This window comes from Chiloscyllium punctatum, chromosome 36 (assembly GCF_047496795.1).
Source record: "Chiloscyllium punctatum isolate Juve2018m chromosome 36, sChiPun1.3, whole genome shotgun sequence".
Classification (NCBI taxonomy): domain Eukaryota; kingdom Metazoa; phylum Chordata; class Chondrichthyes; order Orectolobiformes; family Hemiscylliidae; genus Chiloscyllium; species Chiloscyllium punctatum.
The window spans coordinates 2217885-2243828 of NC_092774.1; the positions used below are offsets into that span (position 1 = coordinate 2217885).

General features: G+C 44.5%; 1 gene segment (V, D, J or C); it reads left to right on the forward strand.

Annotated features, from left to right (window-relative positions):
• The first annotated feature begins 7545 nt into the window (after window positions 1–7545).
• On the forward strand, window positions 7546–25653 carry LOC140461072 (Ig heavy chain C region, secreted form-like). The segment is given in 8 exon segments: window positions 7546–7624; window positions 7747–8116; window positions 16766–16803; window positions 17570–17794; window positions 17877–18281; window positions 22199–22555; window positions 23918–24238; window positions 24937–25653. Coding segments are annotated over 8 exon segments (2145 nt in total).
• Window positions 25654–25944: the final 291 nt, after the last annotated feature.

The following is a 25944-nucleotide window of genomic DNA, read 5'->3' on the forward strand; positions in this document are numbered from 1 at the left end:
GTGCACCATGATCATTGAGACACAGAGTTCATCATTTACATCAATCATACAGATCATTGAAATAAATATCCCACAAGTGGAATGACCAATCCTGCAGGATATGAATGTAAAGGCAGAAGGTTTGCTTCATGTGTGACAGACAACTGCTACGTTTGAGTTTGAATTAATCTGTCAAACACATTTTTATAGAATCTCTCAATGTTCAGCAGTTGATGATAAATATTGGAATACAAAGACGGGGAATTGATGCTGGAATTGAATAGGGTTCTGGTTCCATCATTCGAGGAGAATGTCACTTGATATCAGGAATGAAGCTCAGGAAGGATGGATTGACATTGGAGAGGGAGCTGTGGAGATTTACCAGAATGATACCAGCTAACAGGGTTACAACAAGGTGGCATTTACATTGATTTGGCTTATATTCCCTCAAATGTGGAATTTAGGAGATTAAAGAGTGATTGAATTGAGAGGTTCAAGCTGATTAAAGATTCAATAGGATAAATATAGAGAAATGATTTCTCCAGTGGTGGTGGGGGTGCAGATCTTTAAATTCAAACCAGGTCATTCAGGGATGCTATTAAATATTTCTTCAGACAAAAGGTGGGGGAAATCTCAAACTCTCTCCCCTGAGAAGCTGATGAAGCCGGAGAATCAAGTGAAAAATTCAACATTGAGACCGACAGCAATTTTCTGAAAGAAGCATTGAAGGATCTAGAACTGAGACAGGTCAGTACACCTCAGTTATGATCTGCCTGTGAATAATGGAACAACATCGAGGGGCTGAACGGTCTCCTCCAGGTCTGATTTTCCTCTGTATTTGAACAGAATCTCACAGTGTGCAGCTGTCGTGTTATGAGAAACAGGTTTGATATTTTAATTCAGAGCTGTCAGATGTGTGAAACTTGGCAACAACCTCAGGGCTATTTCCTTCTCTTAACGTTTCCTGTAGGAGTAGGCAGCACCACTGAAACTGAACAGGGGCCCTCCCAGAGGGAATAAAGTTACTAAAAAGAATAAGCACCGTGTTTTACATATGGAAATAAGGTTCTGATTTAGTGACTGACACCAATTCTTCATTCTTATATTTACTGAAAAGAGGTCTGAGAATGTGAAGGGTAAAGAGGGTCAAAAATGAATCTCCCTGTATGAGTGAAGAACAATCGATCCCTTGGACAGAAACAGCACAAAGAACAAAGATAATTTACAGCCCAGGAACAGGCCCTTCAGCCCTCCAAGCCTGAGCCGATCCAAATCCATTGTCTAATCCTATCGCCCAATTCCTAAGCAGCTGTATCCCTCTGTTCCCCACATACTCATGCGTCTGTTCAGTTGCATCTTAAATGAATCTACCATGTCTGCCTCTACTAGCTCTGCTGGCAACGCGTTCCAGGCTCCTACCACCCTCTGTGGAAAGTACTTTCTGTGTGTATCCCCCTTAAACTTTTCACCTCTCACCTTGAACGCATGACCTCTCGTTATTGAATCCCTCACCCTGGGAAAAAGCTTATCTCTATCTACCCTGTCGATACCCTTCATGATTTTGTAGACCTCAATCAAGTCCCCCCCAATCTCCGCTTTGCTAATGAAAATAATCTTAACCTACTCGACCTCTCTTCATAGCTAGCACCTTCCATATCAGACAAAATTGTCTCTAAAGTAGATAATCTTCACCCTAAACTTGAAGACCTTGATTAAGATTTTAAACAAAGACACCAAATGAAATGCTTTAACCAGAGAGTGGGAAGGGCATGGAATGCCCTGCCTGCCAATGTAGTGAACTCAGCCACATTAGGGAGATTTAACAATCCTTGGATAAGCACATGGATGATGATGGGATAGTGGAGGGGGATGGACTGAGATTAGTACACAGGTCAGTGCAACGTCAAGGGCTGAAGGGCCTGTTCTGCGCTGTATTGTTCTATATTCTATGTTCCAATAAAACAGAGTTTGTCTCAGATTGGGGATGGTGATTAACTGGTGAACAACAAAGTGAATTAACCTTGTGATGGAGAACAATTGAATCATCAGACAACCAATAACTCTGGGTCATTCACAGCCCATTTACAACCCACACTGTCCTGGGATTTAATCTCCTTCCACATTTTATGGACACACTCCCTTATCCAAAAAGTTTATCAACTCCATTTAATCTCCTGTGGAAAATCTATTGGGGAATACTCTCTGGATATGAAAGACAAGTGAAGAAATCTCCTGAATTTTCATCAATGCTCACATCTCCATCAACAAGACTATGCCTGGATCCCCCACCCTACCATTCTATTCCCTGTAGTATTGATTCTCTCGATCAGAACCTGCTCTGAACCAATGTGCAAACCAGGAAAGGACAACTGGATTCCTTCCTGACTCGATTGCTTACTTTTAAATGCTGACGTTGTGAAATGGATGTCAAGTTCTCAAACTGGTGGGATTTGTGAATCCAGGATTCTGGATTATGAGTGCAGTAACAGAACCCCTCCATCACTGGGTCTTGCTGTCAGGGAGATTGTCAAGCAGGATGTAATCTTGGGAAACATACTTGGGAAAGAGTGGTCACTGAACCACTCCACCACACTCCTTCAATCCCATCAGTGACTGAACAACTCCCTTACACTCCTTCAATCCCATCAGTGACTGAACAACTCCCCCACACTCCTTCAATCCCATCAGTGACTGAACAACTCCACCACACTCCTTCAATCCCATCAGTGACTGAACAACTCCCTCACACTCCTTCAATCCCATCAGTGACTGAACAACTCCCTCACACTCCTTCAATCCCATCAGTGACTGAACAACTCCCTCACACTCCTTCAATCCCATCAGTGACTGAACAACTCCCCCACACTCCTTCAATCCCATCAGTGACTGAACAACACTCCCACACTCCTTCAATCCCATCAGTCACTGAACAACTCCCCCACACTCCTTCAATCCCATCAGTGACTGAACAACTCCCACACACTCCTTCAATCCCATCAGTGACTGAACAACACCCTCACACTCCTTCAATCCCATCAGTGACTGAACAACACCCCCACACTCCTTCAATCACATCAGTGACTGAACAACTCCCTCACACTCTGTCAATCCCATCAGTGACTGAACAACTCCCCCACACTCCTTCAATCCCATCAGTGAGTGAACAACTCCCCCACACTCCTTCAATTCCATCAGTGACTGAACAACTCCCCCACACTCCTTCAATCCCATCAGTGACTGAACAACTCCCCCACACTCCTTCAATCCCATCAGTGACTGAACAACTCCCCCACACTCCTTCAATCCCATCAGTTACTGAACAACCCCCTCACACTCCTTCAATCCCATCAGTGACTGAACAACTCCCTCACACTGCTTCAATCCCATCAGTGACTGAACAACTCCCTCACACTCCGTCAATCCCATCAGTGACTGAACAACTCCCTCACACTGCTTCAATCCCATCAGTGACTGAACAACTCCCCCACACTCCTTCAATCCCATCAGTGACTGAGTCAGTCAAGGTCAGTGTGGCCTTGGTGAGCCCTGGGTGAGGTTTCACAACAGGGTCTTACTGAGTGAGGTCTGAGGGGTAAACAGAGAAGGAGAAAACATGAGGGAAATTACAGGAGGGGGACATTCAAGGGTGGACAACGTTCTCAGCTCAGAAACAATTTGCTGCATGTGGATCTGACACAGTCAGTGAAACATTTCGAGTATGGTTTCCATCAATCATTGCTGATGGGGTGAGGTTACTTTTGCGTGCATGTAACACTGCTTCTTGTTGATAAGGCTCCATCTAAAAGCCATTTCCGTTGTTTAACTCGAGTGTAGCAGTGGGCCAGTTCTGTGAGCAACCCACTGACCTGTGCTGGATAGGTGTCGGGGTTGGGGATGGGGTTGTGGGGTATGGGGGAGGGGGTGGTCAGTAAAAAGTAGATGATCGCTCTGGCCTCATCCACTGCTCAGCTCTGCAAATCATAAACAAGGATTGGCCATTCAACTGTGAAGCTGAAATTGTGAATGTTCACCATCATGATTAAGCCGAAGTAAAGACACATATATTGTATATATTGATTGAGATAGAAATAAACAAGTCCACATGTTGTGAATTCATTCATGGATGTATATATACATTAGTAAATACATAGAAAGGACAAGACAGAGATATTGACAGACAGAGTGATTCACTCATACAAGGTCAGCCCTAATAGTTCAGACAGTGTTACTGGTGAGGGTGATATACAGACACTCAGTGCTGTTAGTGATGTCAGTACAGTGTTATTAGAGAGGGTAACAAGGTGGTGAGGATACAGAGTCAGTCAGTGCTGCCTCTCACAAACTGACAGAAATCAAAAAGGGATTATTTTAATGGCATGGGCTGAGGGGTCTTTCCTATTGCCCAGAAATGTAACACACTATTGTCTCGATCCCAGGAAAGACAATTTGTGATTATTGCTCTGTATTTTACTGCTTGGTCATGGAATGTGGGCATCATCAGCTGGACTATTGTTCATAAGCAAAATTGCCCTTGAGAAAGTGGGGTGATCTGTCTTTTTGAACTGCTGCAGTCGAAACTATTAGGGAGAGACTTGCAGCATTTTAACTCAGTGATGATGCAGGAACAGTGATGTCATTCCAACTCAGGATGGTGAGTGAGTTACCGGGGGAACTTGTAGGTGATGGTGATCCCATACAGAAGCTGCCCCTGTCCATCCATGTGGTAGGGGTCAAGGGTTGAGAAGGGGCTGTCGAATGAGCCTTGGTGAGGTGATACAGTTGATCTTGTGAATGGTACACATTGCTGCCATTGTGGATGTGTTGAATATTAATGGTGGTGGATAGGTGCCGAACAACCCAGCTGCTTTGTCCTGGATGGTGCCAAGCTTCATAAAGGAGTTATCTGTACACGAACTGGCGTCGCTCAGTCCCCTCACTCTCAGGAAGATACCAGGACACTGACTTGTGTCTCTCAGTCCCTTCTCTTTCACGGAGATATCTGTGTACTAACTGGTGTCTCTCAGTCCCCTCTCTCTCTCAGGGAGATACCTGTACACTGACTGGTGTCTCTTAGTCACCCCACCCCCTCCTCTCTCTCAGGGAAATATCTGCAGCTGACTGTTGTCCCTCAGTTTCCCCTCCCTCTCTCTCAGGGAGATACCTGTACACTGACTGGTGTCTCTCAGTCCCCTCTCTCTCTCAGGGAGATATCTGTACACTGACTGGTCTCTCTCAGTCCCCCCTCTTTCTCTCAGGGAGATACCTGTACACTGACTGGTGTCTCTCAGTCCCCTCTCTCTCTCAGGGAGATATCTGTACACTGACTGGTCTCCCTCAGTCCCCCCTCTTTCTCTCAGGGAGATATCTGTACACTGACTGGTGTCTCTCAGCCCCCTCTCTCTCTCAGGGAGATATCTGTCCACTGACTGGTGTCTCTCAGTCCCCCCTCTCTCTCTCAAGTTAAAAATCACACAACCCCAGGTTATAGTCCAACAGGTTTAATTGGAAGCATACTAGCTTTCTGAGCGGCGCTCCTTCATCAGGTGATAGTGGAGGGCTCGATCGTAACACAGAATTTATCGCAAACATTTACAGTGTGATGTAACTGAAATTATACATTGAAAAAATTGATTGTCTGTTAAGCCTTTCATCTGTTAGAATACAGTGATAGTTTCACTTCTTTCATGTGCAAATCACAAAACCTTTTTTTAAAAGTTGCATTCTCGGGTTAGCTGTTAACAATGGTGGTAGCTAGACAATATGTTGAAGGTGTTGGCCCCCGTGTCCTCTGTCTATGCCATGATGTTTAAATCGATTCTAATCTAACAAGTGAGATAACGGAGTTTCACATAAATTCAAGCAGTTTTTGAGCTCAGAGTTCTACATGAATGTATGCAGTTTTTGAGCAAAGTACAATGTAACTCTGCAAGTACAAATTCACCCCACAAAATATATGTGTGCATGTGGGTCTTTGTCTGTGTGTGTGTGTGTGTGTGTGTGTCTATCTGGGGTGGGGGTTGTGAGTGTGAGAAAGTGTGTGAGTGAGAGAATGTGTGTGTGTGTGTAGTGAGTGCAGAGTGTCTTAAGTCTGTGAGGGGGTGTATGTGTGAGTGTGGGAGTGTGTGTGTCTATAAGGGTGTGTGTGGGTCTGTATGCACGTCTGTGTGTACCTGTGTCCGTGTGTATGTGAGAGTGTGTGTGTGTCGGAATATCTGTGTGTGTGTGTGTGTGTGTGTGTGTGTGTGTGTGTGTGTAGTGTAATGGTGATCACCTGTAATGTGACATGAACCCAAGGTCCCGATTGAGGCCCTCCCTTACGGGTACCGAACTTAGTTATCAGCCTCTGCTCGGCCACTTTTCTCTGCTGCCTCTCTCTCTCAGGGAGATATGTGTAAACTGACTGGTGTCTCTCAGTCTCCTCTCTCTCAGGGGGATATCTGTACACTGACTGGTGTCTCTCAGTCCTCTCTTTCTCAGGGGGATATCTGTACACTGACTGGTGTCTCTCAGTCCTCTCTTTCTCAGGGGGATATCTGTACACTGACTGGTGTCGCTCAGTCCTCTCTTTCTCAGGGGGATATCTGTACACTGACTGGTGTCTCTCAGTCCTCTCTTTCTCGGGGGATATCTGTACACTGACTGGTGTCTCTCAGTCCCCCCTCTCTCTCTCAGGGAGATATCTGTACACTGACTGGTGTCTCTCAGTCCTCTCTTTCTCAGGGGGATATCTGTACACTGGTGTCTCTCAGTCCTCTCTTTCTCAGGGGGATACCTGTACACTGTCTGGTGTCTCTCAGTCCCCCCTCTCTCTCTCAGGGAGATATCTGTACACTGACTGGTGTCTCTCAGTCCCCTCTCTCTCAGGGGTATATCTGTACACTGACTGGTGTCTCTCAGTCCCCTCTCTCACAGGGAGATATCTGTACACTGACTGGTGTCTCTCAGTCCCCTCTCTCTCAGGGGGATACCTGTACACTGACTGGTGTCTCTCAGTCCCCTCTCTCTCTCAGGGAGATATCTGTACACTGACTGGTGTCTCTCAGTCCCCCGTCTCTCAGGGAGATTTCTGTACACTGACTGGTGTCTCTCAGTCCCCCGTCTCTCAGGGAGATATCTGTACACTGGCTGGTGTCTCTCAGTCCCCCCTCTCTCTCAGGGAGATATCTGTACACTGACTGGTGTCCCTCAGTCCCCTCTCTCTCTCATGGAGATATCTGTACACTGACTGGTGTCTCTCAGTCCTCTCTCTCTCTCACTCTCTCAGGGGGATATCTGTGCACTGACTGGTGCCTCTCAGTTTGTTGGTTGTTCACAAGCTCTTTAATTTTGAAATAATGAACCAGGACAATGTGTGACAGGATCTTTAACCTGATTATTGCTGTGGATCTGTTGCCTGTTGGAGAGAAGTGAAATCTCTGCTGGAGGCGTGGACAGGAAGCTCTGTTTCTGGTTCAGTGGGTGGAGCTGCTGGGGAAGTTGGTGAACCTTCACTCACTTCACTCCCCTATTTAAACAGCACTGACTCCAGCTCCAGACAAAGGTGCCCTGAAGCAGCCGGATCTCTGGAGTGTCTGACTCTGTCTCTGCTTCCACACGGCAATGGGGATTACTCCTTATCTCTGTGTCCTCCTGCTCTGTCTGACAGGTGAGAGTTCCCGGGGCTTTCTCCCCACACAGTGAGGCTGCTTCTTCCCAGATTCTGGGACTCTCTGTTTATGTGACCAGTTTATTAAAGTGAGCTCTCTTCTGTTTCTCTGTTATTCACAGGTGTCCGCTCTCAGATCGTGCTGACACAGCCTGAGTCAATTGTGAAAAAGCCGGGGGAGTCTGTCAGACTGACCTGTACTGTGAGTGGGATCAGCCTGGATGACAACTGGATGCACTGGGTGAGACAGGTCCCTGGAAAAGGGCTGGAATGGTTACTTAATTACAAGCAAGGTGGCACCAGTAGGTACGCGCCTGGAATTCGAGGCAGATTCGTCCCTTCAAGAGGCTCCACCACAGTCGCCTACCTCGACATCAGCCAGTTGAGAGTGGATGACACCGCCATGTATTACTGTGCAAGAGACACAGTGAGAGGAAATGCGGCTGGAATGGGACAAAAACTCACTGAGAGAATCGACAGTCTGGGGAATCAGTGAAAAGGGAGGAACTATCACACACACACCCCCAAGCTACCAGCACAGCTTCATTCCCATCCTGACTGTGTTGGGATCTGCTGGTCCTGGGAATGGGGAAATGAGATTATTCACTGCTGATTCCTGGCACAGGTGATATGATGAGAAAAGGAGTTCGGGACATGAACAAAGATCTCTCTGGACTGAAACAGGAAAGGCCAGTCCCTGGGCAGGGAGAATCAGAACAGCATTGCTCCCTTGGAGCAGTGTCAGTGTGATCGGGTTAAATGTGAAATCTGACCGGACTCAGTGTCAGGGAAAGGGGAGGAGGTTCATGTACGGCTCCCTATCACAGTGTTTATATACTGGAGTGGCACAGTGAGAGAGATGGGGGGTCTCCCCATTCAAAAACCTGCCACTGGAAATCTATTTAAACTGCTCTCTCCGGGTGCTATCACTGGCTTTACTTCCTGAGCTGTGGAAATAAATCAGATCCAATTCAATAATCTGGGTGTCGGAACAACTTTCTGTGAAGATATCATTTGAAAGATGGACAGAACAGTGAGGAACAGAGAGAGGATGATGGAGAGTGAAAACTCCTTGTGGATTCCCCCAGCTTCCCATACAGTCCTGAAAACCCCAGCATTGACTCCTGAGTGTGGGAGACACTCGGACACAGACTGGGGAGTTGTTTGGGACATTTGATTTCGGGCTGGATCCTGTAGCTGTGGTTTCTGAGCCCGGCTGAAACACTGTGATGGATATACTACCACAGCAGCACAAAACCTGACACAAACTGCCCCGCTCCTAATGACAGTGTGTATCCATGGATTTCACATTCCTGTTTCCCAGAGTGAAATATCTAAACACTGACTGGGATTGTCAGGGAAAATGTCGATTCCTGGGAGAAAACAAGACAAAGAGGAGGCGATTCTTTTTATGGATAACTTGCAGGAGCTGGTGTACCACAGACAGGAAAACGGTAAAAACACCGCATTTATAGATACATTTGGGACAGGATCAGGATGGAATTTCTGATGAAAATACAGGAAATTGCTGCTCCAGGTTAAAACACAGTTTATGGTTAATTCCCTGGGGATTATTATATATTGAGCTCAGGGTCAGTTATTGTATTAGGTGAATGAAGAGACAGAGCACAGTGGTATTATCTTGACTACTGGGGGAGCGGAACCTTCCTGGAAGTGACTTCAGGTAAGACAAACTTCTCAATTCTACTATTTTCGACTATTTATTGATTTTAATGTGTGTTTAGTGAATTTGATAATGCAGTAAAATCAGTGAGATATTTTGGACAATTACATGATTCCATCCCAGAGAGGTGAATTTCTGCAGAGTCAAGAATATACCCAGTAACTGGAGCTGAAACCTGAGACTAGATTTATTCTCAATCGTTAATATTAAACCTCAGAAAACCTAATGAAGGTTCTGGGATCTGTTTAACATGCTCAGCTTGATCCAGATTACATTATTGAGGATACTTGCTGTATTGGGGTAGGTTTAATGATTTTCGACTGTTGGATATTTGGAGGCAGGTTAGGATTTTGTTATAATCTCAGTTAAAAGACAGGATCCAATTCTGTTGTGATGTAAAATTGGTGTTACATTTTACATTTTTGTTTTTTTTATAGTTCATACCTTGTTGAACAGTTTTAAAAGTGTTAAGTTCCTGATTTCACTTGATAATTTTGCGAACTGAGAGAAATTATTTACACAGAGTGAGATACAGGGATGAGTGTTTATTAAAAATCCCTCATCCCAACAAATTTGCAGCATATTCCACTGAGCTGTCCAGACAGACAGCAAACAGGCTGTGGGTGTGGAATGAAGTTGTGTCTGATTGAGACAGGATTTAGGGTGCGCTTTGACATGAATGGTTTCATTAGCTGTGAGATTTTAAACCCTCTCTCACTCTGAAATCTCTAACTAGACCCATGCTGAAAGGTTGAGAACAGAAGAGTTTCTGCTTGGTTGAAATCGTTCTTGGACAATAATAGCATGGAATTGATTATTTTTAAATTCATGGATATCATATTTTTCTCTTCACTGTTTCGACGTTAACAATCATTGGATTAAAACATTTGACAAGGAAACTTCACCCTAATATATGAGCTGGACGGTGATTAAATCTCACCGTGAGTCTAAGTCCAAAGGGTTTAGTGTCAGTGGAACAAGGTTATTGATATTCAGCCAGTTCTGACCACTGCTCCTTTTAGTGGAGATGGTCCCTCAAATGGAAGTAAGGCTTATGGGAAAGGAAGGGATGATCCTTTTTCAGGGACAGGTTTATATCCACCCGAAATCAAGGAGCTTGAATTGATATTTCACAACTTTCCTGTGGAACAAGAGTTTTGTGAAGGAAACTGATTCTATCATTATTCCTGAGCACGATGATATTCTCCTGTGTGCTTTTTACAATGAGTTTTCTTCATTTTTTAAAAATAAATTTATTTTAATAACATCGTTAACTAAATTAACAGGAAGGACAATGATGATTTCAACATGTCCCCCTGAGGACATTTACCTAAAAAGATGAATTTTACAAAAAGCACACAGTAAAGTTTCCTCGATCTCCCTGGATTCACTGGGAGAGAAATTCCTCCCGGGGAGTGAGACAGATCAGGCAGTTTCCGACTTGTCACTCCTCCTGCCCAGCACCTGATCCTGAATTTCAGGGACTGACCTGGAATTGAATACCGGGCACTGTGTGGAACAGGCAAGTGATCCAATTCCCTCAGTTCTCCCTGAACCCACCCCACCCCCACCCCCACCCCCTGGAGGAATTTCTACGTTGTAGTGTTTGATTGTAACAAGGTGTACGCAGTGGGAACGTCTCTGACCACAAACACTGAGTGAGAGGTCAGTGTCACTGGAGTGAAACACCTCAGTCTGTTTGATTGCAATTCCTATTCTTCCTCACCGGGAAAATATAAAACACTGAACAAATATTTCTTGTACTTGGGTAATTTTAGGTGTGTTTCTGCAGTTGTCGTTGTTCAACCTCTTGTCTGAATTTACTCACTGAGTGAGCTCTATCTCCTTTCTCATCTTTCTTTTTGTATTCCACTACCTTTTCTTCCTTTGTTGTCAGTTCCTTCCCTTTTCTTTGGTCTCTATTTCTCTTCTTTCCCTGTTTTCATTCCTTAGCCTTTACCTTTCTCCTCTCTCTCTCTCTCTCTCAGTGACCTACAATGCCAATAGAACAGTGCCCCCCCCACCTCCCCCCATCACTGGGGTTAAAGCTGGAACATTCTGGAAAGATGCTGAAAGGATCAGTTCAGTGTGAGGGGGTGAGGTCTGCAGTAGGATGTTGATACTGGACTGTAATATACTGGATGAGACCCAGTACACTGTATGGTGTGAGATCCTGTCAGCATTGAACAGACATTTCAAATCTCTCAGCATTTATTATTGAGGATCTCGGAGCTTTTAATCTGATTGGCTCAGTGGTGGGAAAAGGTGTTTAAAATTCTCAATGACACTGAGAAAGTGGATGCAGGATATAAGGGAATAAATTAAAAGCAAACCTATCACTGACACAGTCCAGTCAGTCTGATGGTGGAGTTGAGGAAATTTTTACAGTTACTAATTCAGAATAAAATTTAAGGCAACCTCAATTCTGTGATCTGTTATAGTCTGGCTGAAAGGACAGAAGAATCAGATTCTATTGTAAAGATCAACATCAGATTAATATTGAAAGGAAAACATTTGACAGCCCTCTGGGACAGTAACAGGGGGGTGGATTGAGTGGTTTGTTCCACCAAAGAGCCACCATACACTGATACACGCAGCATAGACAGAGGGGTGCCAGTGGATGTGGCATCTGGATTTTCAGAAAACTTTTCAGAGCATTTTGGAAAGGCCAATAAGGCAGGACTTATCCACTTAATGGTAAGGGCCTGGGGAGAGTTGCTGAACAAAGAGACTTTGGGGTGCATGTTAAGAGCTCCTTTAAAGTGGAGTTGAAAGTAGGTAAGATAGTGAAGAAGGCAATTGGTGAAAGCATCCAGTTTCGGAGTTGAGAGGTCATGCTGCGGCTGTACAGGACATTGGTTCGGCCAGTTGTGGAATACTGTGTGCAATTTTGGTCTCCCTCCTATCAGAAGAATGTTGTGAAATTTGATAAAGTTCAGAAAAAAATTACAAGGATATTGCCAAGGTTGAAGGATTTGATCTACAGGGAGAGGCTGAAGAGACTGGGGCTGTTTTCCCCGGAATGTCAGAGATAAGATTAGTTTAGGATATCTGGTTGGCATGAACGAGTTGGACCAAAAGGTCTGTTTCTGTGCGGTACATCTCTGTGACTCTCTGCCTTTAAATTCCCATACTGGGGATAATAAATTAGACTTGGGGGAATGTATAAGTCTGGATGGAGACAGAAGCAGAGAGTTGGAATAAATGGATCATTCTCAGGACAGCAGGCTGTTACTGGTGAGATACTCCAAGGGTCAATGCTAGTTCCACAAATGCTCACAATCCGTATAAATGACAAGGATGTGGGGACCAATGGGGATGTTTATAAATTTGCTGATAACATCAAACTGGCTGGGAACATTATTTGTGAGGAGGGTGCAAACAGGCTTCAGGAAGATTTGGACTGGCTTTGTGAATGGGCTAGAATTGGGCTTTTAAAATATATTATATAGAAGTCTGAAGTTATTCACTTTGACAGGAAAAAACAGAAAGTCTGATTTGGAAGTGCGAGTGTCCAAAGGGATCTGGGTGTCCTTGTTCATGAGTCACTCAAACCTAGCAGGTGGGTGCCACAATTACCAAAGAAAGCAAACAGGATGTTGGGATTAATTACATGGGGATATGAGTCCACAAGGAAAGGTGCCTTACTACAGTTGTATAGGGCCTTGGTGAGACCACACCCAGAACATTGTGTACAGCTTTGGTCTCCTTATCCAAGAACAGATAATACTTGCTGTACAGGCAGTGCAATGGTTGTTTACCAGACTAATCCCTGGCAGGGTTGTTTAATAAAGAGGGATTGAGGAAACTGTGGAAACTGTGTCTGTATTTTTTTGGAGTTTGAAGAATGAGAGGTGATCTGACTGAATATACAAAATTCTTACAGGGGCTGATGTGAACAGGATGTTTCCCTTGGCTGGTGATTAGAGCCGGGGGAAGCAAAACTCTTAGGATGAGAGGCAGGCCATTTCCAATTGAGATGAGGAGGAACTACCTCTTTCAGAGGATGGTGAATCTTTTGGAACTCTCTACCCAGAGGGCTGTGGAAGTACGATCATTGATCAGGTTCAAGACAGAAATCAGTGTGGATCTGGAGACTGATGACATTATGGGAAATGGAGATAAAGCAGGAGAATGGAATTGAGGGGATGGTCAGCCATGATCTAGAATGGCAGGTCAGGCTTGAGAAGCTCAGTGGCCCACTCCTGTTCCTATGTTCCTGTGTGTGACTGACACACAATGAAAGGATTGACAGGCCACCGGGTGTCTTCTCTCTTGGATAGAGAAGGCTGAGGGGTGACTAAATCAAGATTGTTAATGTTCTGAAAGGTTTTGATCGAATGGAGTAGAAGGAGAATGTTTCACCTTGTGGGGAAGATCTAAGACAGAGTAGACCATTCAGCCCATTGATTCTGTTCCACCATTCAATGAGATCATGACTGATCTGATCATCCTCCACTCCATTTTCCTGCCTTTTTTCCATAATCCTTGATTCCCTTTGTGATTAAAAATCTGTCTATGCCAATATTGAATATACGTAATGACAGACCCTCGACAGTCCTTTGCAGGAAAACATTTCACAGATTCACTACCTTCTTGGCGGCATTGTGGCTCAATGGTTAACACTGCAGCCTCACAGCGCCAGGGACCCGGGTTCGATTTCATTCTTGGGCAACTGTCTGTGTGGAGTTTGCACACTCTCTCCATGTCTGCTTGGGTTTCCTCCGGGTGCTCCGGTTTCCTCCCACAATCCAAAGATTTGCAGGTCAGGTGGATTGGCAAATTGCCCATCATCTTAGGTGCACAGTCAGAGGGAAATGAATCTTGGTGGGTTCCTCTTCGGACGGTCGGTGTGCACTTATTGGGTCAAATGGCCTGTTTCTACACTGTAGGGAATCTAATCTATGAGACAAAATTTCTCCTCATCTTTATCTTAAACGGCATATCTTGAGGCCATCAGTATGAGACTGTTCCCAAGGAATCCAATTGGAACCTCTTCAGCCGAAGAGTGGTGAGAATGTGAAATTGTTAAAGGATGGAGTCATTGAAGTGAAGAGTGGAGATGGATTTAAAGGGAAGCTAGACAAGGCTGTGAGGAGAAAGGGAATGGATGGTTATGATGGTTCAGATGAGGAAATATGACAGAACTGATTAGCATCCCATCGAAACCCCTCAACATCTGCTCCCTCCACCATCAATACTTAGTGACAGCAGTGTGTACTATCTACTGCAACAACTCACTAAGGTTCCTTCAACAGCACCTTTCAAACCTACAACCACCACCATCTAGAAGGACAACGGCAGCAAATACTTTGGAACATCTCCACCTACATATTCCCTTCCAATCCACACAGCATCTTGACCTGGAGCTATATTATTGGATCTTTACTGTCACTGGCCTCAAATGCTGCAACACCTTTTCGAACATGCTTGGGTGTCCATGCTTAAATGGTCAGCAGGGGTTCAAGAAACATCTCACCCTCATGTTCTCTGGGGCAATTAGGGAGAGGTAATTAATGCTGCCTCAGACAGTGACCCCCTCACTCCAGGAATGAATATAATAAAAGGAGGCTTGAGTGGACCAGAAATACCAGCATAGACTGGTTGGGCTGAATGGACACATCCTGTGCTGCATATTCTGTCTAGCTATCAAAGCTCCTTTATTATATTAGCCAATACTCATTGTCAAAGTAGTTGCTCAAAGTAGTTGCGAAGGAAATAACTTGTATTTTTATTGCACCTTCCATGAGTTCAGGACATACCTGACCAGTTTATAGTTTTTGAATAGATTTGAAGTGCTGTCAGTTTTGGGAAGCAGTGAATACGTCATTAAACCAGGACCCCATGACCAATAAGATACTGACCAGTTTATAATGATGATGGAGGGGGGGGGATCAATACTGGACGACACTTTGAGAAGTCAGTTTAATGTCTGATCTAAAAGACCAGCCCCTCCAACAGTGTCGCACTGCCTCAGTAATATCAACCTAGATGTTGTGCTCCAAGAATCAGCTTAAACCCCCAACCTTCAGGTTTAAAGTGACACTGTGACCACTGAGCCACTGCTGAGTGAACAGCTATTGTCTGCTTTACACCAGGGCCATAAGGGAACATTACCGTAATCAACTCTTCCAAAGAAAATAACCCCAGGCTGCTTAATCTCCCCCCCCACCTCACCTCCCCCCCCGACTTCATTTCCTAAAACTCTGAACCATCCTGGATCTGTTGCACCTTGAGCTCTCATGGACCAGAGAGTCCTTTGCCTCTGGCTGAGTCAGAATTACCCACAGCCCTGACAGAGGTGTCACCGAGGATACACTGAGGGTGAATTTGGTCTTGGCTGTAGAACACATCAGGTTCCAGTGAATCATCTGTGTGTTTTCCAGCTGCTCAGATTTTCAATCCCATTGAGTACAGTCAGAAAGAGACCAGGGCAGATTGTAACCTGGGCTGAGATTCACTCTCACCAGAATCACTCAAGGCCAGGTTCACCCTGAATTTTATCAATTCCAGCTCTCTGCAGCCGATACAGTTACGCTCATCATTCTCCTCATTACTGCTGTCCTTCAGCACAATGCTGACAGTCTCAGGAATTTATCAAAGTTATCCCCAGATCCATCTCCTGACCCCCACTTCCCAACACTGTTTGATCAATGTGGATCAAAGCAGATACCCCAGTTGTGGGGGTTTGCACAGTGAATGTGTTTGTAGACTGATTCTGCAGGATATCTGAAGTGATGGTGATCCTATGACAGGCAACTAAGAAGAAGGACAGATGACAAATTCAATGAATCATTATTCTCCCAGTCTAATAGCTCTTGAACGAAATTAGAGAGGATGGGGAACATATTATATATAAATGATCACCAATCTCCAACAAGAGAGGACTTTTATTACTTCCTATGATACACCGGGTTTACTGTCCCAATGCAAAAATGAACCAACCTCCTTCACAGGCATGATCATCAGTGACATGTTGCACTTACATATCCTCCAATGTGATAAAACAGCCCAAGCTGGTAAAAAGCCAGAGAGGAATTGGTACTGAGCCAAAAAATGGTGGAATTAGGATGTGACCAAAAGCTTGGCCAGTAAGGTGGTTTTTAACAGTGTCTGGAAGGGGGAGAGAGAACAGGTCACTGAGGCTGGGGCAGTGAGTTCCACAGATTCGGATCTTGCCACCAATGTTTGGACAAAGGGAACAGAGGATTCACACCCCGAGTTGTACAGAGTTTCCAGATTATTGTCGAGCTGAAGAAGATTACAGATAGAGGAAAGGCCAAGGCAATGGAACATTACGATGAGAATCATAAAACAGAAACTTCCAGTGCTGACCTGAATGAGAGGAAAAGTAAAGAACGATTTGCATTAATATATCGTTTTCACAACCACATGACATCATTAAGTGCTTCACAGCCAGTTAAGTATTTTAATGTGAAGTCACTCTTATAATGTAGGAAACACGGCAGCCAACCTGTACAGAATGACCCAGTGAGTGAGTGATAAAATTGACCAGAACATCAGCAGTAACCTTCCTGCTTTTCTGCAGAATAGTGCTCTGCCATATGTACCTTCCACTTGACACAGCAGTCAGGACCTCATTTTCATTTCTCATCCAAAGACAACACCTCTGACAGGGCAGCACTCCCTCTGGTCTGCCCTGAATTGCCAGCTTTGAGATTTGTACCCAAGTGGGATATGAGCCAACAATGCCAACACAGAGGTGCCAGCAACAGTGTTTGGTTGAAAGAAATGAGCTTCTTTTTGATTTGGTGTACTCGACATTAGGAATCAATCCACTGTCACACCCAGAGAAAACAAATTTGTTCAGTTGTTCATTTTGCTGAGCAGTTTGTATCTCTGTCTCACTCCATTTCACAAATCAGAGATTACATTTATTAACAGTGTTGTCTCTGAAAACTGCTCAGCCCACAACTCAATTACAGTCCTCGCAGTGGATTCTTGATCACTTGGTAAACACATTCAAAATGGATCTGGCTCTTTCTTAATGCACTGATTGTACATTCTTGGTCAAAACTTACAAACTGAGAACCACAAAACATGTTTGAAATAACCCTTGGATTTTCTAATGATCAGGTATCTGCTCCAGATGTCCTGGATTAAAAACAATTCCAGTTCCAGGCCACTTCTGTCCCTATATTTCTTGTTTCTCATGACAGCTAAGCCTTCCTTAAACATCCGACACCTGCTGATACCGGAAAATGCCAATTCTTCTGAAATTTTTCCTTTCCCTCTCCCAGAAGTGTCTCTATTTCTCCAAAATCCTTCCATGCAAGAGGTTTGGATCAACAAGACTGCCACCCTGGTGTGTACAGCAGTCTGTTCTGATCCCAGCCAGGTCCGGATCACCTGGAATGTGAATGGGAAGCAGAGAAGTGAAGGGGTTATAGCTCAAGCACAGAAAGAGGAAGGCGCCCAATACATGGTCATCAGCCATCTCCGAACCACAGCAGAGCAGTGGGAGAGTGGGGTGGAGTTTGTGTGCTCTGCTCAATGTGGTTCCTCCTCTTCTCCTGTGTCAAAACGAACAAGGAGCATAAAAGGTAGGCAACGGAATGAAAAATTATATCACTGACATTGCCAACCTCAAAGGAAAATGTTTAACACCATCTTTGTTTTGTTCATTGGTTCCAGTTCAGCCAAAAAGTCCCAAAGTCAGACTGCTGTCTCCTTCAACCCAAGAGATCAAGAATCACAGCAGAGTTACACTCGAGTGTGTGATCACTGGATTTTACCCAGACAGCATACAGGTCTCCTGGGAGAAGGATGGCAGCCTGATCTCCTCCAACACCCGTGCTGGCCTCACTGCTCTGGAGCAGACAGAGACATTCAGTGTCAGGCACTACCTGAGTGTGAGCACAGAGGAGTGGTGGAAGGGCTCAGTCTTCACCTGTGCAGTGAGTCATCCACCCTCCAACTTTAACAGCAGGAAGGAGGTGAAGAATGTTCAAGGTAAGACCTCAGCCTGATGGCAAGATTGACATAATTCATCCTCATACAAACTCTCCTTCTGCCAGTTCAAAAAGACCAAATTCTGTCCCTGGGTGTAGTTCCATATTTCCCATCGCAGGGCAATGACGGTGAAAATGTATGCCACCTAAATCGTTAAGTCTTCCAGTTTGATTTCGGAACAGAACCCTTCCTGCATTTGTTCTCACTACATGGTGAGGTTCCTGTGTGAAGCTAACTTTGACATCACTCTCTCTGAAGGCAATATAAATGTGACCAACAAATGTCTGGAATCCATTGATGGGTTGGTTGTGAATGAATCACATTGATCTGGTAAAAGACGGTTGTTCTATTGTAAAGATGTTGGTTGTCAGTGGAATTGCTGTGAGAGAACACGAGAAATCTACTGGGCCCAATACGGCCAAGTAAACTTTGAGAACTGTTTGACTGTTGAAATGTGAAGTATTCTATTCAAATTGGAATTAGAATTCGAGTTGGTTTTATTGACACGTGCACTCGAATGAGTACAGTGAAAAATTTGCAATGGAGCTGCTTATGCCGCCATCTTATATACAGGAGACCTAGGTACAGATACTTAAGTCTTTGTTATAGAATTGAAAGATGAATAAATAAAGTCTACCAGAGGAAGGGAAAGGTTTTGAGAATGGAATAGTGTAGGTTAGAGGGGCTTCAGATGGGTCTCACAGACCAGCGCAACATTGAGGGCCAAAAGGCCTGTTCTGTACTGTAATATTCTGTTCTATGTTCTGACAAATACTCGAATTACTCAATGTCCAGCATAAGAATAAAAAGTTTTTTAAAAGTACCCAAGCTACTTTTCTCCAAGTCAGCCTCCAGACCACACTGGGCTTCCAGTCTGCAAGGGCCTCCCCCCCCCCGACCCCAGGACTTGTGACAGTCCAGGACTTGCTCGTGGGACTTGCCTTCTCCCTCTGGTCTCCAGTCTAGGGCTTGCCCCGGGGACCTGCCTCCAGTCCAGGACCCATCTCCCCATGATGCCCCCCAGTCCAGGACCCATCTCCCCATGATGCCCTCCAGTCCAGGACTCATCTCCCCATGATGCCCTCCAGTCCAGGACTCATCTCCCCATGATGGTCTCCAGTCCATGACTCATCTCCCCATGATGCCCTCCAGTCCAGGACTCATCTCCCCATGATGGTCTCCAGTCCAGGACTCATCTCCCCATGATGCCCTCCAGTCCAGGACTCATCTCCCCATGATGCCCCCCAGTCCAGGACTCATCTCCCCATGATGCCCTCCAGTCCAGGACTCATCTCCCCATGATGCCCCCCAGTCCAGGACTCATCTCCCCATGATGGTCTCCAGTCCAGGACTCATATCCCCATGATGCCCCCCAGTCCAGGACTCATCTCCCCATGATGGTCTCCAGTCCAGGACTCATCTCCCCATGATGGTCTCCAGTCCAGGACTCATCTCCCCATGATGCCCTCCAGTCCAGGACTCATCTCCCCATGATGCCCTCCAGTCCAGGACTCATCTCCCCATGATGCCCTCCAGTCCAGGACTCATCTCCCCATGATGCCCTCCAGTCCAGGACTCATCTCCCCATGATGCCCTCCAGTCCAGGACTCATCTCCCCATGATGCCCTCCAGTCCAGGACTCATCTCCCCATGATGCCCTCCAGTCCAGGAGTCACCTTCGCCTGATGATCTCTGGTCTAGAACTCACACAAGGACTTGCTTCCCGTGCCGTCCTGGTCTCAGACTCTACCCCTGTGCCGTCCTGGTCTCAAACCCACCTCCAGGTCTCACCAACGACGCCCTCCAGTCTGGGAATCATCTTCTCCATTCCTCTGGGTAAGTTCAGAAGTTAAAAGTTTTGGAAGAAACAAAAACTGCAGCAAAGAGAAGGGAAAGAGAAAAGCAACTGGTGGAGCAGAGGAGCTCCAGCTGGAGTGTCCACTCTGCTGCCATCTTGCCGATGTACCCCATTACCCAGTTATTGACCGCAGTCCATTACACTTCAATCCTCACAAAATAGCCAACTCAGAAAGTTTATGGGTTTTGAGGAGCAAATGAAATTGAACCTCGTTTGCTGAACAGGATCACGATTTTACAACAATAAGGCGTGTTCCCCACTACTCTGAGAGCTTATATGCTGGGAGATCACTGATCATTAGGGATGGTTAGATGGTGACATTTGGTCATTTATGAAGGCAGGGTTAAGCAGTTTACAAATATCAGAATATTTCTCATTACCAATGTGAATATTAAATCCAAGCTGTCAAATTGCTGACCACACCCAATGTTTATACACACTGCCTATGGATTGTGTACATTAAACCAATGATTACAACTTACTGACAACAGACTGTGATTAACTTCAATGTAATCAATCTCTCAATTTGTCAATATTTTTGTCTTGGAACTGTTCAGTATCATACGTAAAAAGTGAGGAGGGGAGAGAAACCAAAGCCATCTCAAGGGAATAAAAATCATGTTCTTGTTGGACACTGTGTGTTGAATGTCATTCGAAAATGCAGCCAGGGAGTTGATTCTCAAAGCTTTTTGAGGACTTCATCTTGATGTTATGTTTTACATTGCATTCAACAGTTAACATCATTATATATAAGGGAGTTGTGATTTTTGGGTGCAATGTGCCTGGAAAGTGTTCAGAACACGTGCTGAGTGTGGGATATCTGAAATGACAACGAGCATTTGGAAATTTAGTAGCAATGGGGAAAATGTGTGAAGCGTTTGGTAAACCATCCACTTCCTACTCCCACAACTCAGACATGCCAGTGTCGTGCAGGATGTACATGCTTTGCCCAAATGACCCCCAAACAGTAGCAAAAGGGGGATCTTTGACACTCCCTCTGAGTTTGTGGGCTGTTCTGTTTGTTGCAAACTAATCATCTTCCTTCACAGAGTGTTACCTACAATAAGCTGCCATTCAGGAAAAGATCCTAAGGTGTTGCACTGGAGAGTTATCAATCAGAAATTGACACTCAGCCAATGGAGCAGATATCAGGGAGAAGGAATAGTTTTTTAAGGAGCACCTTACAGGACTGAGAGTTGGACATGTAATCATGATTCAGGGATGGATTTCTAGAAGTCAGGGCCTCGGTGCCTGAAGGAACAACTACCAGTGCTGGAGTGAAAGGCGTGGGAGATGTAGAAAGGGTCAGATTTGCAGGAATGTAGAGTTCATTGACACATATGCAGCTGATAAGTGTGACAGACATAAGGAGATGGGAGACTAAGGAAAGGCATAAACACAAGGATAAGCATTTTAAAATTGAGACATTCCAAGGCTGTTTCGAAAAGAGGTGAGAGGTCCTCATTGCTTCAATCTGCTCAATGTCACAAATCAGGGACTGGGCTGGAGGTGCTTTCAGTGAATAAGCCATTTTTCCGTTGTATATTTTGCGAAGCATCTGCATTTATCTCACTGCATTTCACAGAGTTTCCATTTTATTAACATTGTGACAGTTACATGTTGTCCAAACCCACAACTCAATCACAGTCCTCATTGTGAATCTATTGGTCAGAGTCATAGCAAATGCATTCAAAGAGGACGGAGCAGGATCTTGATGCTCTGATTATGTTTTCGCAGTCAGAGTGCAAGCCAAGGACTATGTGACAACGTTTAAACAATCTTGAGATTATCTAATGTTCAATTCAATGTGAGATTAACTGGTGTGTGATTTCATCCAGTATCAGCTGATGATTTTGCACATTATAAAGTACTGAAGACAAAATTCTCCTCTGTGCTGATCTGTCACCATTTCTCATCAACAGCAATATCTCTATTAACATTCTGAATCCTCCTGACACCTCCTGTCCTGTCAGTCTCCTACCACATTTGCTGTCCTGGCATGTCACTCCCAACACAAAACAATTTCAATTCTTCTGAACTTTTACTTTCCCATTCCCAGAAATATCAGTTTTTATTCGCAATCCTTCTAAGGAAGAGGTTTGGATCAACCAGACTGCTACTGTGTTGTGTACAGCAGTCTGTTCTGATCCCAGCCAGGTCCGCATCACCTGGAATGTGAATGGGAAGCAGAGAAGTGAAGGAATCACGACACAGGTCTCCTGGGAGAAGGATGGCAGCCTGATCTCCTCCAACACCCGTGCTGGCCCCACTGCTCTGGAGCAGACAGAGACATTCAGTGTCAGGCACTACCTGAGTGTGAGCACAGAGGAGTGGTGGAAAGGCTCAGTCTTCACCTGTGCAGTGAGTCATCCACCCTCCAACTTTAACAGCAGGAAGGAGGTGAAGAATGTTCAAGGTAGGTGCTGGACCTGACTCCAACATTGACACACTTGTCTCTTCATTACTATAACCTGTAATTGGGCCAGTCATGTTTAATGCTAACAGTAATGATGTACATTATTGTAGTTACGTGAATGGGAAACTAATCTTAAGATCAGGGCAACTGAAGAAAGAAAAACACAATTGTTCTTTGTGTAACTCCTTCCACAATTTCCGATTCCAAAGCACTTTACAATGCAGCCAACAAGGAATTTTTTGAAGTTTAATGACTATTGTGGTGCTTGATACCTGCCATTTAATTGCACACACAATGTTCAGATGAACAGGAAAGGGAGTTTTACTGCTGCAGTATTATCCAGGGCATAAATGGGATCTCCCAGTTGTCATCTTCAAGTTAGTGGCTGTGGGATCTTCTTGTTTCACTTGACATGACAGACAGGGCATTGCCACATCCAACAGCACTGCCTCAGTGTTGACACTGATGTGTTACATTGATTATACACTCAATGACACAGAGTGGGCTTTGGACACACACAACTTTCTGATCTAGATGAGAGAGTCCCACCAAGAAGGTAAAGCTGAAATGTTAGCGAGTTAGCCACAGATAAAGGGATCTTTATCAAATAGGTCAATGGGCTGAAAAAATTGCTGGAGTTCAATGTGGATAAATACGAGCTATCACACTTTGGTACAACAAATAATGGTAGGGCTGATGCAATGAATGGGAGGGCCTTGGGTAATGTTGTAGAAAAGAGGAACTGAAGAGTCCAGGTACATAATTCTTTGATGTTTGTGTCACATGAGACAGGTTGGTTAAAAAGATATTTAGCATACTTTCCTTCATTACTCAGTCCTTTGAGTCTCAGAGTTGGGAAGCCATGTTGAGGTTGTATAGGACATTCATGAGACCACTTGTGAAATACCTGTCCAGTTCTGGTTGCCCAGTTAGAGGAAGGGAATTATTCAGCTGGAGAGGGTTCAGAAGAGATTTACCAGGATACTGCTGGGTATGGAAGATTTGAGTTACAAAGAAGACTGGATCAGCAGGAACTTTTTCCACTGTCGGAAGTTGAGAGGCGACCTGATAGAAGTTTATAAAATAATGAGGGGAACAGACAGAGTTAATGATAGTTATCTTTTCCCAATAATGGGGGATTTAAAGAGTATGGTGTATATTTAAGATGAGAGGAGAGAGATTTTAAAAGGACAAGAAAGGTAAAATGCACACAACAATGTCACTGATTCATAACTGCCCTCTGAAAGAGCTGAGGAAGTTATTAGTTGTATGTCTGGTGGTGAGCATGAATTGTCATCTTTACAAGTGGCACACACATCCCACTGGGGAGTTAGGAATTAATAATTGTCGTTCTCCTCCCAGATGAATGTTTGGATTCCAGAATCTCGGTCACCATAAGCAAGCCTCCATTTGAAGAGATCTGGAGGAACAGAACAGCAACCATTCTTTGTGAGGTACTTCACACTGATTTAGAGGGAGTCAGGGTAACCTGGAAAGTCGATGGAATCATGAGACAAGATGGAGTGAAGACCCAGAGTCCCAAGAAGAATGGACATAAAGAGATCATCTTCAGTAGACTTACAGTCCCTGCTGCAGAGTGGGAGAGTGGGGTAGAGTGTATGTGTTTGGTGGAGGACAGAAGTTTGCCAACGCCAGAGAAGAGGTCAATCAGGAAAGCCCAAGGTACGTGTACATGGACCTGTGCATCTAATCTTAGTAAATGAAGTGATTTAATTCCAGAATGCTGAGTAGCCTAACTCTGGTTATCAGACTATGTTACAAGCCCAGCGATGTGTGCGAGCCCCGTCAAGAAACTGAACAGATGAAACCTGAAATCACCACAGCAGCCTTGGTGTGAATCACACGAGCTCCGAGGGAATGGATTGATGGCAATAGGATAGACAGAGAGGGATTAGCAGCATTTTCAACATTAACATCCCATCAATCCAACACTGGACTGTAAGGGAGATTGGTCAGTCTGAGGTGTAGGCTGGATCTGAGCGAATCCACGTTGAGGAAAAGGAGACAGAGCAGAGAGCACCACATGAAAATAATGTCTGAAACCTCCCTGTTGACCTCAGGAAGTGGTTCTCCATGGTTTATCTCAGAAACAGTACACTTTGAAAAGATGCCATTTGGTCTATCTTGTCACTGCCAGCTCTTTGAAATAGCTCTTCAAATGATCCCATGAATCATCAGCTCCATCTCAGCAACCTTACCATTGTCTACTTTTCAATTTTCTGTCCAATTCCCTGGTGAATGTTACTCTTTAATTTGCTTAGTTGCAAAAGTTGCTTAGTTTTGTGTTAATAGACAAACGTGTCAGGTAAATACAGACTGAGTGAAATATGAAGTCTAACCTCCATTTTCTCTGTTTACAGTTGATGTTAAGACTCAACCTCAAGTCTTTCTCCTGCCCCCTTCACTGGATGAGATGGAGACTGCTCACACTGCGACCCTGGTTTGCCTGGTCACTGGATTCTCTCCCGCAGAGATCGACCTGGTTTGGATGGCCAATGATACCCTTCTGAAGACAGGGTTCATGCATCAGCCAGTGACTGAGGACGGCAGAGGTGGCTGGAATTCAGGCAGTCACTTGACGGTCTCTGCAGAGGAGTGGAACAGCGGTACCACGTATTCCTGTGTGGTGGGACACGAGTCAGTTACAGCAAATGTGTTCAGAAGCATTAATAAATCTCACAGTAAACCCAACCTGGTTAATGTCTCACTTGTTCTAACTGATAGCTATAACTCCTGTTCATAACATCTGCTGATTTATACAATCACCCATTTATATAATCCCTGTAAATGGATGGTTAACACAACCAGAAAACTGTTGTGAGCACTTTGAAACCTCTCTTCTGGTATCAATGTGCTTCAAACATGAACAAATTCCAACATTGCTCAGAACTTGAGAGTAAAAATAAATCTTTAAATCAGCCAACATTGTTTTCTCCAAATACCTGAGATCCTCAGGTTTTTTTGAAATGTTTTGTGTGCTGCCCCTGATTATGTATGAAATATGTGTGAAACTCTGCAGAATGTTAATTGTATGTCAATGTACTGATCAAGTTTCAATAAACCTGACATGAAAAGTTTCAGTGTTAGTTTAGAGTGATCATTGTTGATGGGTTTGGGAGAAAATAAATCAATAACTTGGGACATGAGCTGTGGTGAATGCAGCATGTTCAGAGTGAAAGGTATTTTTGAATCTTTACTTGACAAAGCTCTCCCACTCCACTGTGATTTCCTTGCCTTACATCTTGGTTGATTTTAGACGAATTGATGTGATCAATTGCTGTGATTCGTCCACACTTTGATTCTCATCATGTCTTAGCAGTACTTGCCTTTGGTCTCTTGATTTCTCCATTTCAAATTGCAGACAGTAA